This window comes from Battus philenor, unplaced genomic scaffold (assembly GCF_028537555.1).
Source record: "Battus philenor isolate CCGP_79_NKW_IND1 unplaced genomic scaffold, ilBatPhil1.0.hap1 SCAF_27, whole genome shotgun sequence".
NCBI lineage: Eukaryota > Metazoa > Arthropoda > Insecta > Lepidoptera > Papilionidae > Battus > Battus philenor.
In genome coordinates, this window is record NW_027181690.1 from 3279493 (window position 1) to 3298150 (window position 18658).

The 18658-nt window shown below is 34.4% G+C and overlaps 1 protein-coding gene across 1 annotated transcript in view; it reads right to left on the minus strand.

Annotated features, from left to right (window-relative positions):
• Positions 1-213: 213 nt before the first annotated feature.
• Positions 214-18658, minus strand: part of nvy (CBFA2/RUNX1 partner transcriptional co-repressor nervy) — a 99473-nt gene continuing 81028 nt past the window's right edge. Inside the window, exons 7-12 of the mRNA XM_068769094.1 lie at positions 4821-5017; positions 4261-4431; positions 2795-2919; positions 2116-2259; positions 1710-1817; positions 214-504 (exon numbers count right to left, since the gene is read on the minus strand). Of these exons, the coding sequence (XP_068625195.1) occupies positions 214-504; positions 1710-1817; positions 2116-2259; positions 2795-2919; positions 4261-4431; positions 4821-5017 (1036 nt within the window). The remainder of the gene's footprint in view (positions 505-1709; positions 1818-2115; positions 2260-2794; positions 2920-4260; positions 4432-4820; positions 5018-18658) is intronic.

The window sequence follows — 18658 nt, forward strand, 5'->3', positions numbered from 1 at the left end:
ATATATAGACTACCGCGTTTGGAATGTTGATTCTATGGAGAAGAATACGAGTATATTCACCTCTTTAAAGATTTTACACCTATAACCAATCATCCTGTATTTTCGCCATAATTTTTATTACAGATATATCATTTTGTTATATCTTTACTAGATTTATCTTCTAACTTTTCTTGGGAATCTGACGCTTGTGGTCAATATGTCCTTGTTAATGCGTCATTTCTTCCCTCCGATGCCGCCTATGAGGCCCTGAGCGGTAGTGAGTGTGGCTAAAGCTAGCCGGTCGGTGCTGGTGGGCAGACTGCGATCCTGGTTGAGCAACCTCTCAGCAGAGTTTAGGTTGGTGAGGGACAGACGTGGCTCGGAGCTGGTTGCGGGGCTGGGCGTAGCGCTGGGTGCTATTGGGGTTGGCGCGCGTGGGAGAACTTTCGCGTGGGAAACGCTCTGCGTCGTAGGCGGGGAATTCCGGAGAAGTGCAGTTGGTTTCTGCTCTCTGCCACTGCATACCTGTCAATTTATTTATTATTTAACTATTACGTTCATTGTATACAAGTTAAGGTTATTCATGTTTAGTTAAAGGATGGATATAATGGAGTTCAATCTAATTCTAGTTTCAATCAAGTTGGTCTCTTCTGATATTCTTATCATGACTAGTGGTCACTCTAAACGATCCATCATGTGGATATAATATCACTTAGTGAAAAAACAAATAAAGTACTCGTAAATAGCGGCTGAGCACAGATAACAAATAGGCAGGCGTGTAAATTGTGTAAATTTAAAAGTGTACATTTTTAATTTTAAAATTTTAAAAAAATATTTTACTTTAATACTATGTGCTGTATATGTATATGACAAATAAGTATAGTATTATTGTCTAATAACTAATAAACACATACTTATACAAGAGGATATAATATACACATATACTGTATAACTCGATAAGAGAGAAATTATGACGATTTTACCGCAATAAGTTTCCAATGTTCCTTTTAAGCATTTAATAAAAACTGACTTTCTAATTCTGAGAAGTTTATTTCAAAGCAGAACGCTTTGGACAAAAAAGAAGAATGAACCAAGACTGATTTTAAGAACGAAAAAGTCTTAAAAGAGTACTTGACTGTAGATTCTTCTTATAATCTAAGTCATATGAGGTTTAGTAGCTATGTGTTAGTCATAAGTAAGAAATAGAAAGACGTAGTAGTATTTCCGAAAGATTAAAAGCGAAACGAATGCAGTTATTGTGTATGTAGTTAAATTTAATTGTCCCAAAAGACGGTGTGAGTCTAAAAATTCTTTTATAAACAAGTAACACTCAATAGATTTCCGGGGTCTCGACTGGTCACGGTCTTTTTAACAAAAATCTATTTACTTTAGGTATTCTGCACAGTCCTCTGTGCAGGGCATGTGTGAAGAGTCCGAGGCTGATGCTCACATGCTGCTCCGGCGTATTGGGGCGACTCGGTGATCCATGGTAAAGGTAACACCTTCAGTAGTTACCTTTACCTTGGATCACCGAGGTACCTGCCTGAGATCACCAGCGACCTCACAGGTTTACAGCGATTGCATGAAGAATTGGGTAGGCCAAATTAAAGTCGGAGTTGACAACTATGCAAATTGAGCGCATTGCTACTAGATTGCGAAAACGAAAGAAGACGAGCGAGTCAAGGCAAGATATTAATGCTTGGATCCGTTGGCGCCGTAATTCGTGTTACCTGGTGGTGGTGTTCCCAGTCTTTGTGCTGGCAGAAGGCACCGCAGTAACGTGCCGCGTTGCACCCGGAGCACGTCTCCTGGGCCTTACGACCACAGTTCCAACAGCACTGCAAGTTAAAATGTGTTTTTATTTTTCCTTCTTAGTGGTGTTTTTTAACAGAATCTTTGCTAGATTTCCAATAACACTTTTTTCAAAAAGGCCTGCATCTAGTAGCTTGAGATGGTTCTTAATAAGTTCGTCAAGACATCCATGGTCTCGATTCCAAGAATTTACGGCATCATCGGCTGGAGCTTTGGTGTTATGTAGTGGAAAACCACGGACCGCCAAGCGCCAAATTTAGAAGGCATTCAAACTTCTTGAAAGTCTTATTTTAATGGACCTTAAGATTATGGTTTAGTGCTTACGTTCTGTTGGGGAGTGGCTGTGGGCTCGTGGGGTGGAGGCGTGTGGCGGCGTTCCTTGCCGCGCTCGGCCGCCACCAGCTCCAGTGCTTTGCACTCTGCTGCACCCACAGCGCGTTGCAGCTCTAACAGTGCCTGGCGTTTCACCTGCGAATAAATATCCTTATGAAGCAATTAAACGAATATTTATTTCAATAGTCTATGCTAAGTATTTTTCATTTTACGCATTTAAATATATATTTATAGATAGTAGTACACCCATCTCTTTTTTTACACGGTCTTTTTACATTTTGAAATAAAGCGATGTACTGATAAGAATAAATCCTGCAATTTTTTTAATATTTAATTTTGACAGTGTTTACAGAAACTTAGCTACACTGCAACAAAACATAACTGGAAGTATATTTAAGTTCCTCAAACTCAATTCAAATCGATTGATTTGTGAAGATCGTTAAATAAAAACTTATAAACAAAACCATATTGTAATGTGATGGATTTATTAAATTATAATAAAGCTTGGGAAGAAAATGCTCAATTTATTACAGATCAGGGTGCGTTTGAAATACGTGTAGTTTTCAAGCTGAAGAATGGCATTATAGGAAAGTTTAAAATGATTCTAAATTCTAACAAATTAAGTTCTTCTGTAATGTTTTTATACGGGTTCAATTGTCTTGCTTTTTACCTGGTTGACAGCATCTTCAGCTCGTCGCCTGACTTCTGCTACGCGTTCTTCGGTCTGCCGCACAGCAGACGCCATGATCTCACTTGCGGCTCGCTTTATTTCATTGCTCTCCGTCGTCTCAACTCCTTTAAAAGAAAGAGATTTAGTCAAAAATTCAACAAAGACGTAATACTAAGAGATGTTTATACATATACATTAACCCATAACCTGGCAGATTTTTTAAATATTACATTAATATTCATAGCACTTGACTTTTAAGACCCAAGGATGCCAACAGAAAAAAAACTGAATAAGCGTTCGAAAATTAAGAAATTACCTAAACATTCACATACAAATGATTACTTTGCGTTCAAAATTGATGACACTATTTTTTTTTAATTCTAATGTATTTCTACAGATACATTGTCGAGAAAAGGGTTAACGTACGTAAACATTTATTTGAATCGAAACTTTATAAATATGGCTCCTTTGTCTCGTTAAATCTCTGGTATTTGCTTTTTTTAACTAAATCTAAATAAATAAATAATTTGTAACAAAATATGACGTTAAGCGTTGAACTCAATGTCGATGCAACCAATTTGAATGAATCATAATATTTCTTTTTACATATTTTCGTTATATATACCAGTCAATTATCCTCATTATTTCAACCGCAGGACTTCCACTACTGAATAATGCTTCCTTCATAAAATTATCCTATAACCTTAGCAAGGCTGTCTGTCCACTTTGCCGTTGGACGTCCTAAGCTTGTTGGTTCATGGTCTCTTCTCCAGAACCTTAAGGCTCTAGATGCAATCTGTTTTACGCGCTATGTAACCTACCAACTGTCATTTTAACTTGCCAATTTGCTGGACTATGTCAGTTACATTCATTACTCTACGGATCTTTTTATTGATTATCTTATCTCGTACAGTAATTCCGGGCATAACCGTCTTCAAGAAGGTGAATACAGCTTTCTAATCTATGATAGGGCGAAGCTAAGTTGATCCACATCGATGAGCGACTCCTAAGGCGAATACATTTTAAAACAAAGGGCCAGGAGAAACATTTTAAACAAAAAAAAAAAAAAAAAACAAGGAAATATATGCTGCAAAATAAGAACCAGTTTAATCAGGAATGTGGATGAGGAAAGAAAGGCGGCGTATGAAAGAAAATTATAAAGCGAAGAAATGAAAGATTTTGTGAAGGATGTGCAGAACGGAGGGAAGAAATTTGTGACGAAAGAAAGAGGAAAAAACCTGCCTTAAATACAGCCTTGGGAAGAAACATTTAAAAAAGCGAATACATTGTAGTGGCATTGGAAGATCATACTTGACTAAAATCATTGTGGGTTTTTTGAGTTATTTTCTTCACTGAATTCTCTTTTATCATCGTCGATAAGGACCTAGACCGGATCCTTATCAGTGCCACCTTACGGAGTAGCTATGTACCTCCCACACCGTTTTTGGTACTAGATCGTGTCTTACCTCTCTGTTGTAGGATGGCCAGCGCTCGCTTTGTCTTCTCCACCATGCTGAGAATGCAGTTCAGCATGGTGTTGATATTTCTCCACTCGTCATCACTCTTGAAAGACCCAACTCCTCGTGGTTCTGACAGCGACGCGTTCATTGAGGACACATCACGCACCGATATACCACCTGTTGAGATTATATTTTTGTATAATGTCTGTGCACTTTACACATAAAGGAAAAAAAACTGTATCACAAAACCTAGTTTGAATTTCATTACCAACATTGCCAAATTCAAGCGCAACTTGCAAGAAACTTAACATATTTTTGATATACAAAATCGGATGAGGCTTTGCATGTATTTGCAGGTTCATCATTATCATTTCAGCCACAGGACGTCCACTGGTACAGACCTCTTTCACAGATTTCCAATAGAACTTGTTAGAAGCAGCCTTTATCCGGCGTCTTGTCGGTGAACAACCTTTATTGCGGTGGGAGGTCCATATCTTCTAATTCAAAATATTTAGTAAAAGTTGATATGTTGATGGCTAGTTGGTATATTAATTTTTAATGCTTACCATCCCTTCTTTCAAAGGCAGCGTCTCCCTGTCCACTGTGATATGGTGGGTAAGGATGTCCGTAGTCGAACAGGTTGGCGTTGCTGGGCAGAGGGCAGAGGAAAGGTGAGGGATTGATAAGCAGCCCCGACGCTGCCCTCTTAGCTTGCGGAGGGTAGTCCTCATGGGAACCGTTGGATTGCGATGCATCGTAAAACCTGAAGGAAAAAGGATTTTAATTTTGTGCAAAAAATTAAGTAATTCACCGCAGTCAAACTATTTGAAATATACTGTAATCAAAAAGGAAGGTGAAATTGTCATTTAAAACACCCGGGGTTTAAGAAGGCACGTAATTTTTTTTCCTATGTTGCTAGAATTGTCTATGCCATTTTCAAGCGTCTGTTTATCAAAAGGGTTAATTGTCTCCGAGCTACACGTGTTTTTGTCAAACGCGTCACGTCTTAATTGGTGTCAAAATCGTTCAATTTATTGGAAAAAACATCAAAAGCTTGACACATATTGTCCCCCAATCGCCATATTCACCTGATTTGGCTGCAAGCTACTTGTAGCTTTTCAGAAAACTCCAAGGGTCAATGCAGGGACGCCGTTTTCATACAATTGAGATGATAAAAACCAAATCGAAGGAGTTCTTGAAAGCTATACCGGAAAAAGACTACGTCGACTGTTTCGACTGGAAAAAGCTTTCAGACGAGGATTACTTTGAAGGAAATGAAATTGATTTAGAATAATTAATAAATATTTTACATTTTATCAACAAATACACCTTACTTTTTGACAACATTATATCATTTATTTTTTAATAATTTTATTTAATACTCTCTATTATTTACATTTGAAAATATTTAAAGACTTGCATAAGATAAAAATAGTAAAATTGGCCGTCTCATCACTCAAGATAATTTCTTCCGAACATTATAAAGTGGTCTCACTGAAATATACCACATTGATTAATTTTTTCTATTTGAATGAGACTGGCCAATAACTTTAAACAGTAAAAAGTTTGCATATATGTAATAATTTCTGCTGAAAGGTATGCGAGTGGCGACCACGAGCTGGTAGACGCAGGGTAGGTAGCCCCCCCTCCCCCCAATAGGTGACTTATGACATAGTTAGAGTCGAGGGAAGTCGCTGAGCAGGACAGGTCATCGTGGCTAACTTTGGTCTCCCTATGCTTTGCAGTGAGAGTCCATCGGCTGAAAAGAAGAAGAAGCATCCAACTTTTGCCAAGTTAAATCGCTTTTTCTTATTACATCATCATAACATTATTTATTATTTCTTATATAATTGATCTTGGATAAGTTGTTCCATACATTTATCTACAGCAAAAGACCTATACATTCAACCCTTTAAAACTTTCACACCTTTTTCCAATCCCATTATATACTCTTTTAATCAGGAACAAACAAAAGTATTTGCCTTGTAATAAATTTAACGTCTACAGCAATACGGAAAGTTTTTTAAACCAGATAAAGGAGGAACTTTACTGAATAAAGCTCTTTTAGGACAAAAAGAGTTGTCGTCAATTGAATTATCTTTGTAAAAGTTCATTGTGCAAGGAAGCCGCGAAACAAAGCAAAACTCGCTGGTAAATGTTTTGTGGATTAGAATTAAGGTTTGCGGTCCAAGTTATGAAAAAACGCGAAGTTCATTTATTAATTTACGTTTCTCTAATACATACAAACAAAAGAAAATTCAAAATGTTTACCAATTTAAATTACAATACTTTATTTTTAGTTTTTAATCAATTATTTGTTTTGAGGAAACTGTTTACGACCCCATAATAAATTCCCTTTTGTGCCTAAGCAGATTATTTATGAGTTGTGGTATTATAAACGTTAGTAGTATATACGTTATATATGTTCTTTTGACATATTCAGTATTAGCTTCTGGTGATGATTTAACGTTCACGTCTTGTTCATCTTTGTTGTGTGGTCTTAACTTGTTATTAAGTCTTGTTGTTAAGTCAAATATGATCGAATTAATTTTGGTCTTACTATATACCCGCTGGTCGCTTGTAACTTGGGCCAAGGACAATGTAGTGCCGCCGATCGGCACGCATTGTTTGCTCGGGGCACTGCGTTTGAACTGCGATAGTGATCTATAGCCACTAACAGATCGCTTTTGGAATCCGTTCAATTCATAATGAGTTCGGGCTTGTTCCAACTACCCTATTAACGTCCCACCCCACGTACGTTGATGAAATTTTAGAGGAAATTATGTATTGGTATGTTAAAGCAAAATTAATTAAATGAATTAATTATTAAACATGTTCGTAAATAACGCCATGCTGATTTTTACGTAACAAATACGAAAAAAAAATTGTAAAATTGGATTTTAATCTAACTGTCGAGTTTCTAGGCGTATTCTTCTCTTAAAAATCAATACTCCGTACCTTACAGTGGTACATGTATAAATATGTATTATATTAGAGAGACCGGAAAGTAATGTCGCTTTATTAAGTTAAATTTACACATCTACATTTTTATCGAGTTTTTATTTCTAATCAACAATATATTCATCTCCGTTTAACAACATTTTGCCATCTTGTATACGAATTTTCAATGCCGTCGCCGTAGAAGTTAATCGGTTTTTTTGTAAAATATATCGACAGAAACGACGTCATTTTCCAGTTCGCCTAATATTTTGACATACATTTTGACATACATACGCTTAGAAATGCTTACTCGAGTGAAAAAATATTTATTTTATTATTTCAATATTTAGCTCATTTGTCGGTGACTCCTTTAAAAATTACATCGATTTATTTTTTCAATTGAAATGCGACAGGCCATTAACTTTTGACAGCTTATTCTGCAGAGAAAAAAATAATGTTTGGCTTGTTTCATTGTTTAACAGTTTTCGTGTATTTATAAAAGGAGTCGTAAATTTTTTTAGAAGCAAAAAATTGGAATATTGACTGTCGCTCGTATAAAAATGTATTGTATGTGTAGGGTATATACAATATAGATACACCATAGTCGAAAACATATTTTATATACGTAAGACTCGTTTCACTGAGTCCGCAAATTTTTCTTTGGCTATGTATGCTGACAATAGGATCACAAATAATATTCACATAACTTCTATTACATTAAAAAAACTATATCAAAAGATGGTTCTGAGCTAAGAGTGTCTACACTGTAAATGATAAATTTAATAAAAAGATTGCACAACTTGCGAAAGACATGTTCGCCCTCTTACTCAACGCTACTCAATGTTAAATATATAATAATATATATCTTTCATAAAAACGTATTCCAATTGAGTTCCTATGTCTATCCTTCTTAGGTCTGAGAAATTAATCATACGAACCGTTGGTAAATTCCTCAAAGATTTAATCCATCCCATGTTGCATAGTTTTTGAATTTAAATTTGTTTTTTTTCATCAATTATCGATATTACATCATAGATGTATTTCCGTCTACCATTTAATTAATGCAAAGTTATTATGTTAATTATAGGTTATAGTAAAACTAAAAATAACAAAAATTTAAAACAGTAGTTTCTCTGCTAACGCCTGCTAGATCGTAATTAGCAGATGATTGGAGTTTACGAACTGTAATAATTGCCGCTATTTAACTTACAGGCGCCATCGTTTTGTAAAAGCACGTGTGTCATGTGCCTTTTACTTAATAATATAATTTAAACTTTTCTTTACTTAGAAAAAAAACTATATTAGCTTTTTATTTAGTCTCGACAAAAAAAATTAACTATACAATTGGGTCAATTGGATAAAAACCCATCTATTAGTGTTGTCATAATTTTCAATTCATTAAACAGTTGCCTAAAAGGATTTGTAGGTTATTAGTTTCAGGAAGAAAAGAACATATTTTTGATCACCCTGTAATTTACCCTTTGTATTTATTCTCATAATTTAATTTTATACTTCTCAGACAGATTTACATACTGCTAAACAAAAATCAATTGCCTGTCGCATTTGAAATAAAATAAAAAATCTATTTCCGTCTGGTGTACATGCATTTGACGTATAATTATATAAAAAAATATATATTTATAACATATTTCATATTATGTCAAACATAATTAATTGCCAGCAAATGAGCTATACGTTCATTCTCTTACAATCACCCTGTATATGTACGGTTAGATGTGTAAAGATCGAAAAACAGTATTGTGCACCCGCGATCGCTTGGCATAGTTGAGGCTCCGGTCCACCCCTTGTTCTAATAATTTGCGGGTCCATAACTCCCGCGCACGTGGGACCAACGAGTGCGGCCCGGGCACGATGTAGGGCCACCCCGGCGCTGCCAAATTGTGCCTCTATAAGTCAGCTGCCGGGACAAAACTACAGCCTTATTTATAAAAGCTTCGTTTTTGTACATTTTTTTTCGTAATACGCTTTGAAACCGTTTTACTATCTGCAGTATGAACACTGACCTTTATTATAACAATTTCGATAGAAGAATTTTTTCAGAGTCGCTGTGATCACGTTTCAAGTGGGCATCTATAACTACAAGTACTTATGTCTATTGTCAATTATTTCAAGATTATTATAGTAAGCTACCATCGTCTCGTAATGCTGATCTGCGAAGAATAGCCTCCCAGAAGCTCAACAGTTGCCCTTTTTAATAAAAAATTACATAATAATATTATATACCATGTAAATGAATCTACAAAACCAAGATCCACAAATTTCGATCAACTAAAAACTCTTAAATGCCATGGTAAGATTTATTTAACAATTAATTTAATTTCATTATTTTAGATTTAAAACACACAAAAGGAAGATCGAAGATATGTCGTGGAACTTTATTATGACCCATGAAGGGTTAGTTAATTTAGGCTTATCGAGTTTATTTTCATTGAACGTATTTATCATGTATCTGTCAATATAGTTTATATAAATATTTAATTTTTAGCGCATAAACAAACGTGTTTAATGTGTATAGAGAGGAACCGTCACAGTACCAAATAAAAAAATCATAGGTAATGTCTAGTTTTTAGGTTATAAATAGCCCGCCCATTTTGTAAAATAAATATAGAACTAATTACCGCGGCCGTGCCCCACAATAAAACAACATAAGGCGTAAAGCTGTGGAAATAACTAAAATAAACGAGTCGAGTCGTATTAACGTCCGTTAAATCTCTTACTTTTTTAATTGCAAAGACCGCCCGAGCTGAGTTTTCTGCGAGTGTTGAGAGATTGGGATTTCAAGTTTTGGAATTTTTTTGCGTTAGTTAGTTCTTAAAATTAATTATTAATAAGTTAGCTACATTTTTGACTTTTTACATTTGAAAATTTAACCTCAATTTATTTAGTTTTATGATAAAGCCTTTATACTGACAACCAGTGACTCTGTATATTCCTAAAATCAATCTTATCGACATGCTCTTAAGTTTTATTCTTCATGTCAAAATGAAGCGACAGCCATTTTGTTTCAAAGACTGATATAATGGTTGCTGTTATTTCTAAATTAATAAATTTAAAAATATCTACCCGTGCAGAGGTTCTAAAATTATTAAAGAAAAAACGTTGAATATCTTAACACGCTGTATATTATTGGTCGTAGCCAATCCCGTAACCATATCTAGTGGACTTATGGTAAATTGGTGATAATCAGTATGACGAATTTACAAATAAAAAATGTTTTCTGAAGATTAAAAAATTTCTTGTAAAATCTGAGCAGTAAAAAATAACACATTTTTTAGTACATAGAAGTTTTGAAAGAAATAAAATCTACTTACTCTTGATTACACAATAAAGAAGTAATAATCGCTTAAACAAGTTAATTGGTCATGGCGAAGGGATTCAGTAACCACGGCCTGGGTATTCGACCAAGTAATAATGAATCTAAAAGGTATCTACTTGGCAAAATGAAAGCGGACCAGGTAGTCTGCCTGGAATAGATAAAATAGACCATAACACTACTTATTTCTACCGATTGATCGATTTGAAAATGTACAGTAAAATTATTTTATGGATACTAAACACCGATTTTCCCAGGACGTGTTATATATGTTATACATACAATAACTCGACTTTATCGAACTAGAATATCTTTCTATGAGCAATGTATATGCCCTTTTGCAATAGGATCTCAAAGAATGTTCAAAAAACTTTCATCGAGCATTAAAAAAATGTCAAAAAACTCTCTAAATGACTTTATAGAAGTCAGTACATCAGGCCATATCAATGTTTATTCAATAACCAAATGTATATTATTAAAAAAAATAGTCTTGTTACGTTTCTTTCGCCTGTTCTTCCCAGGTCTGAAGCATTTATCATCAGAACAGCTAGTAAACTGAACTTAGCGGCAGTAAGATATGTATTCCATCTTAATTGAAAATTTGAATTTGAATTCGTCTAGTATTATAATTATAAAAACTTATCAACTAAGCTATCTGTGTTGAACTGATAATGATAGAATTATTGGTAAATGTTATAAATTCCACAAAATTTAAAAAGATTTATTTTTATACCATTTCAATTATAAACTTTGAATAGTTTGCGGTGAACGCTAATGCTTATCGCTAATTATGCCTGGTTGGAACTTTCGTGTCTCGGAGCCTTGGCGTGTGTGTGGTTATGCCTGGGGCAAAGCATGCGCCTGCCATCAACCTCACGGCAACATTTCACAATTAAACTTCCTTAGTAATTGCTGTTACTAAAACGACAGGCGTTGGGATAGTTTCGTTGGTATACACTTCTTAAAATTTATTTGTTAATTTTAGAGTACAAAATCTTTTAACCTTTATTTTTAATTTGGGGTTTTTACATGTGATATGTCAACCATTAGGGTAGCTATTATAATAAATGAACCATTAAACCATGCAATTATGATGGAAACGCCAACCTGCAAAATAATCTAGTCGCTTTTGACTTTGTTTGCAACAATATAGTTTGTGTGGCACCAAAACCGTACAGGCAAAATGTCAAAAGCCTCGAGGTTATTAACCATGTGCCGAGTACCAAGATGTACCAAGAATCGAATTAAGAGAGAGTCACTATTCTCTCTTAATTCGATTCTTGGTACATTCCATCAACACATCAACAACAAAAAAAAATCTTTACACCGAGGATTAATTAAGAATAAAATTCCATGTAGCGTTCACGCTCCGTATCCTGGCCATAACGGTGACAACCTTTTTATGATGAATAATTCTTGCGCGTTCGAATTATAATACGAAAGTGGATTTCAATTTTGCGTTACGGTCGTGTTAATTATAAATACTCCTTGTACATTTATTAATAAAGCATTTGGATTACTCTTGGCTATCATAAACGCGTGTACTTCATCGAAAGAAGATCGGATACGTGCTCGGGCGGTAACTCCCGCCCGCTAATCGCGTTTACGTCAATAACAGTTTGCAATGAGAAGCATTTCCTTCAGCAGAGGTTAAAAGTTAAATAGATATTACATTTTAATAGCTTTGATTACATAAATCTGTCACCATACGCGTTGTACATTGCAGTGCGATAAGTTTATCCACCACATGGTTTTCATTTGATAGTAACCAAACTTCGTTACTAGCCGTTAAGTTAAAAATACTAGCATACGTAACTAGCTGTCCCGACAGAATTATTTGTAACAAGTTATGGGCCCGAAGCCATCCAAAGGGAAAATAAACTAATATGGAATGTTTTAAAGTAATCATTTTATTTAGAGGTCGTTGTTTCAACCCATAGACGCCTACAGCAAGATAAAGGCTTTCTTCAAAGATATCTATGGGCGATATACTATAATCGCAACTCTTGAAAGGGGGGTTGGCGATCTCATTGTGGTATTATGGTACGCAGAGGACACTGCTGCCCATTCTTACTTTAATTATTTATCGATAAATGTAAAAAAAATAAATTAATTTTGTCATAGATATCCACTGTTACGACAGTTATACGATAATATAAATTGGCGCGTCAACTGTCAAAAGTTCGAAGCGAACTGTCAAACGCGCGAAGCTCACAGTATATTGTAAAACGCGCATATTTCAAAGAAAATTATCCAATACGCAGTTTTGTTGTGCGTAATATTATATTTTTTATCCATAAGAATCAACCCAATTAAGGAACTAAGGAAAATATAAACATTCTTTTATAACAAATCAATCAAAGCAAGTACCACAAATACTAAGTCCAGCTACCCCACCCCGTTTATAATTAAACTGTACGATTGTCGAAGTGCTGCCACTTGTCACTTGTCACTTGTCGCGGCGGCAATTTCGGCACAATCGCCGCATAGCCCTCACGTCATAGCGCACCGCAAAAACTTTGTCGACCGCTCGTGCGCGTGACAGCTAGGGATGGGACTGTCGCGCTATTTAAATTAGCACTGCTATATGCTACACCGTTTTACAACTGCTATTACAAATCTGTAAAAGCAACACGCTTTTGGCGTTATTAAATAATAATTATTAAATTATTTATTTATTCACTTTACGTTAAGATACGGAGAAATCATTCAAAATAAAAGTAGAAGTGAGAATAACAGTCTTATCGCAAACGACGATTCTACCAGAAAGAATGGGCCATCTTTGAGCGGTATTCGGCTGGAAATACGACGCATGTTAATATTAAAATACAAAGTAATATTAATACAAATATTATGAAAATAACTATAAACTATAAAATTGGAATATTAACTGTATATTTACTCCGTATCAATGGTTCCAGAAATAATAAACAACGTAATGACAATAACATAAATAAAAACGTTTTAAAAATTCGGATTACTATATATTAAAGTTAATCATTGTTTATTATCGTCTATGCTGACTATGTACTACCGGAAACACTTGATTTCTCACTGTCACATTATAATAGAATAAATAAATTAATGAAATATATTTCAGAGTGATCACTTTATACAGATTTATTGAAAATAGCTTTGAAGATAATGTAAAGTCAAAGGTATCATGTCAAAGGTATTTGCTGACAAATTAGCTATTAAGCATAGATCATCTTTTAGTCTTTTTATTTTATCACCTCGTATACAAAAGAGAATTGGTATAAACATTTATTTTCAACAAGAATGCTAAATGATTGTCAGAATTTTTTGTACTGTTAGTTAAATTTCTACTATTCTCTGTTAAATATGCAGAAACGTACAACGATGATTCTATTATAAGGAGTATATTTCAAGAGTAATGTTGTTATCTTTAGATAATTAGTAATCATAAAATAACAATGTAAGATATTCTGTTTTAGTCCTGTCTTAATCCTTAAAGTCCAGGTCCTCTGGGCTCCACGGGGGTCTATATCAGCGTTATAAAAATTGGAGGTTCACATTCCACAAGTGTGTGAAGTGAAAAACTAAAATGTTGGCTCGACTTGCCGATATCATGATAACATTTTAAAAACTTCGACTGTCACTTGTATAAACTTAAAAAAAGTGAGGAAAAAAGTGGGTTTCAATTGGTTCCCACTTTTTTTTTCTAAAACTATTAATTCGTAGTTAAAAGTTATTCGCCACGAAAATATCCACAGTTAAATTAAATCTTTATATTTTTTTTCTTGTGTAGAAATATGGTCAATCAGCTAAATTTTGAATGCCGTCTATTAGAAAAACAGTCTGTGAACCTCCAACGTAAAGAAATAAATCATAAAAATTAAATCACCAAATAGCGGTTAGTGAGTTATGTGTTTTAAGTCCCCTCCCTATGTGAGGTGGAAGGGAAGAGGGTTCGGGAGGCGCGGGCTCCCGCGGGACAAATTGCCTGTCCGGGGCACTCACCTGCGCCCGACGATTATTGTCCGGGCCTCACTTTGATTTTTGCTTGACGTGTTTTTAAACCAACCGGACCTTTAGTAATAGGATCAACTTTAATCAACATCAAGTTTTGACAACTAACATAGTCTAACTTTCGTTACTATAGCGATATATATAGGTTGATCTGAATTTTACTATTTAATTTAGAATCGAATAAAATATTTAGAAATTGACTTATTTTTTACTAGCTGATCCCGCAAACGTTGTTTTGCCAAAAAAAATTAAGTTTTTATTAACCAAATAAAAATAAGGGTTGATCATACAGGGGTGAAAATTTAGGGTTGTATGTATTTTTGTATGCTGTATCATAATAAAATAAAAACCAAAAAAAATAGGCTAAAAAATAAAAACACAAAATTTAACACTTAGGGGTACGGAAAATAGATAGTAGCCGATTCTCAGACCTACTGAATACGCATATAAAATTTTGTAAAAGTCGATCAAGCCGTTTCAGAGGAGTTCAAGTTCGAACACCGTGACACGAGAATTTTATATATTAGAAGAAGATATACGTTTTAACCTACCTAACTTAAACTTCTAACCTATCGCAACAGCCATTGTTTATGAACTTTATGCGTAATGGTGTAAGGCACACACACTGATTAGCTTAATTATTGTTATACAATTGCACATATTGTATATTGCACAATTAGAGCAGCTAACCCGGCCGAGAACTTAGACTTTAGCGATCGAGGATCACAGGTTCATATCCCGATATACAATGTTGCATACTTAATCTTGCCACAAATATTATTACAATGAAAAACGATTTTATTATTGTATGCTACATTTATTACTATGTCAGTTGTCAGTTTAATATATTAATGGAACCAATAACAATAAACAAAGCTTATTCAAAGTGGTCTATATATACAATCTTTTAAAGGTTGTGGCCAGTTATTTATACAGTACGCACTCTTTCTATGGGAAAATTCTTCACTGCGATCCTTATAGATTACTAGCTGATCCCGCAAACGTTGTTTTGCAAAAAAAATATTTTTAATTTTCAATTTAAAAATAAGGGTTGATCGTAGAGGGGTGAAAATTTAGGGTTGTATGTATTTTTGTATGTTGTATCATAAAATATAAAAACAAAAAATTTCGTCAAAAAAATAAAAAATTTTTTTTAAGGGTGAACAACCCTTATCACTTAGGGGTATGAAAAATAGATAGTAGCCGATTCTCAGACCTACTAAATACGCATATAAAATTTGGTAAAAATCGGTCAAGCCGTTTCAGAGGAGTTCAAGTTCGAACACCGTGACACGAGAATTTTATATATTAGATTTTAGGGACACCAAATTATCATAGCGTTTAGAGCAAGCTTTATTTTTTAAAACTGACCATAAATCACAATACAGTCTATTAATATGAATACTAGATGATGATCAGTTTTTAGCTGTGATGAAGTTCGTTTTTAACCAAGATTGGGTGAATCGAGCTTTAGGAACCGGCGCCGAGTCTTAAACTACCGTCTCAAGAATGGTATACTTGTGCCGATGTTTTGATACCGTTTTCACAAAAATATGGTTCAGTCACACCTTCATAGCTAACACCCCACCAAACCATCAGTGAAGTCAAATAAAGCCTACGTTGTACTCACTTCAGCAGAAACACACCAATACCTCACGTTGCGTCGTGGTTACGTTCCAAAAAAACACGACGCAAATTGAAACAGGCGCAAAGTGAATTAAGATTTTCTATAGCAAAGCATGTAAAGAATAGGATAGGACAAGATAGGTCTGGAACCTACCAAACCACCAAAATTTACCAAAGGTTACCAAAATACAACTTTTTAAAAATAAAATTGAACAAAGTAAACATTTAAAAAACAAAAATAATATAACTCTGCCAATAAATAAATTGAAAAAATATATACCTTTTTTGTAATAAGAAACAACACGATAAAATTTATATAAATTTATTATTTTCTTTGAAAAAATAACAACACTACATTGCAACACACTACGTAATTGAAACTGAACTCCAAAATTAGCAAAACAAAGTGAAATGAAATTGTATTAAAATTTTAGTTAGAAAGGGAATCCCCGAGTTTTGATGGCATGGCGCGATTAGAAACAAAAGTGTTGCCATTATTTGGAAAAAAAAGAAAATTAAAAAAAATTAAAGACTCGAATCCAAAACAACGCAACCTCGAAAATCTAACGACGCACAGTGAAAAATAGTATTAATTAAGCAGCGACGCAACTTCGAAAAAAACGCAAAACGAAACAACGCAAAAAGAGAGGTATTGGTGTATAGCCATTTTATTTGCTAAAATAATGATAACTAAGAAAGGGACTAATATATAGCTACTTCCGCTATGCAGCAGTAGTCGTGCAATGAAGTGCACCGCCCGCCAGCTCGCTGATAAATGCGCGTGCGGTAAACAATGCGAAACACAACTACCACTGTTTATCTCTCCAAGTGTTTCACCCTTCCACGGGGCAACCTCAGGAGATGTTAGACCGACCAGTGCCACCAAGTGACTTCATTGCGCGGGCGGTGCACTTCGTTGCACGACTACTGCTGCATAGAGGAAGTAACTATATATTAGTCCCTTTCTTAGTTAGGATGGACTTCCGTGAAGTAAAGGCTGAATCAATTAGATAAAATAATGCTAAATTGTAAATATTTTCTCATCCGTAAACAAAAATTTCCTAGGACCTCTGCGTACTGCTTAAGTAGATGTTTCGATTTTACTAGCTTACTCTTTTTTTTTTTAAATTATTAGCAATGAAATGTCCAGTGCGTATATATGCATAGGCTGCAAGTAATAAGTCATCTTTTAAAATACGATGTGTGGTCCTAGGTGCTATCTTCAACTCCCGAGATGAAATCTTTTGCTTTCGGACAGGATTTCTTTAAATTATTTCCCTTACTGCTTTGTCTGCTTTTTTCGTGCGAACACTACATGATCTGCGAGACCTTTTTCTGTCACAAACAGAAAAGGTTTCATCGTACCTATCAATAGTTCGGTACACAAACATTTGTCTAATATCAAAGAAATGGAGGATTTAAAAAATTATATTCGGCACTTACCTAATTTATATAATGCAAATAATATTAATTCGGTTCTTTATATAATCCCACTCCGTTTTAATATCACAAAAAATTTACACTATATTGGCGCGAAAATAAAACAATAAACAATCATATAAAAATGACAGATTCCAAATTCAAAAGTCATATTTTATTTTTTTTTAATTATAACTGTCTTTATGACCAGACTAAGTAATTAACTCTTTGCGCGTTAATCAATCCAACCCACCTGCCCAGCGTGGCCATTATGGTACCCCCATAGATCTTTGAGGGAGGCCTATGCCATTTGATTATTTAAATGCTACTTTAGTACGTAAGTACCGAGAGCATTTAAGAACTATATACTGAATTTGACTTGACGAGGTTGAATCAAAAGTAAGGAGATCCGTAGCAGAACCAAAGTCGTAGCTCGAAAAACTGCTTTAGCGTAGCGTAGCTTAGCGTAGCTTGGTAGTGGACGGGAATATCGCTCGTTCAATCGATGTGCGATGGGGCCGAAATATTCTCGAGTGGCGATCACAACGTTTTGTTTTATTTTCATTTGACTTCAATTTTATGTTTTGTATTTTGTGCAATTAATAAATATTATTATCATTCACACAATTTTACACTGAGGATTATTTATATATTTTGTGATCATTCCGGTAAGTTATAAAAATGCCCGAAGAGAAAATTTTATAGAAACTATAATCAAAAGAAGCTTCTTAAAGATTTATATTCGTCATCTTGAAATAAAACCACAAAGATTTCAAAGGCGTTTTTATTTAATTGTTCGAGATACGTAGGTCACCTTGATTCTTTTGCTGACCTCCTTAATTTTAATTCGATATCGCAGTTTTTCTAGTGATGTCATAATTATAGATAAATAAATATAACTATTTTTTTTTTAATTTACATATCTTTCAATCTTACGAGTAGTTCTGACACGGTAATATTATAATTATGAAATATATTTGAATTGAGAACGTTGATTTGAAATTCTAATTTCAAATAATACTTACTTTATAAAATTACTCGACATTTTTTATGACCAGATTTATACTATTATTCTAATTTCTAAATTACTGTCAT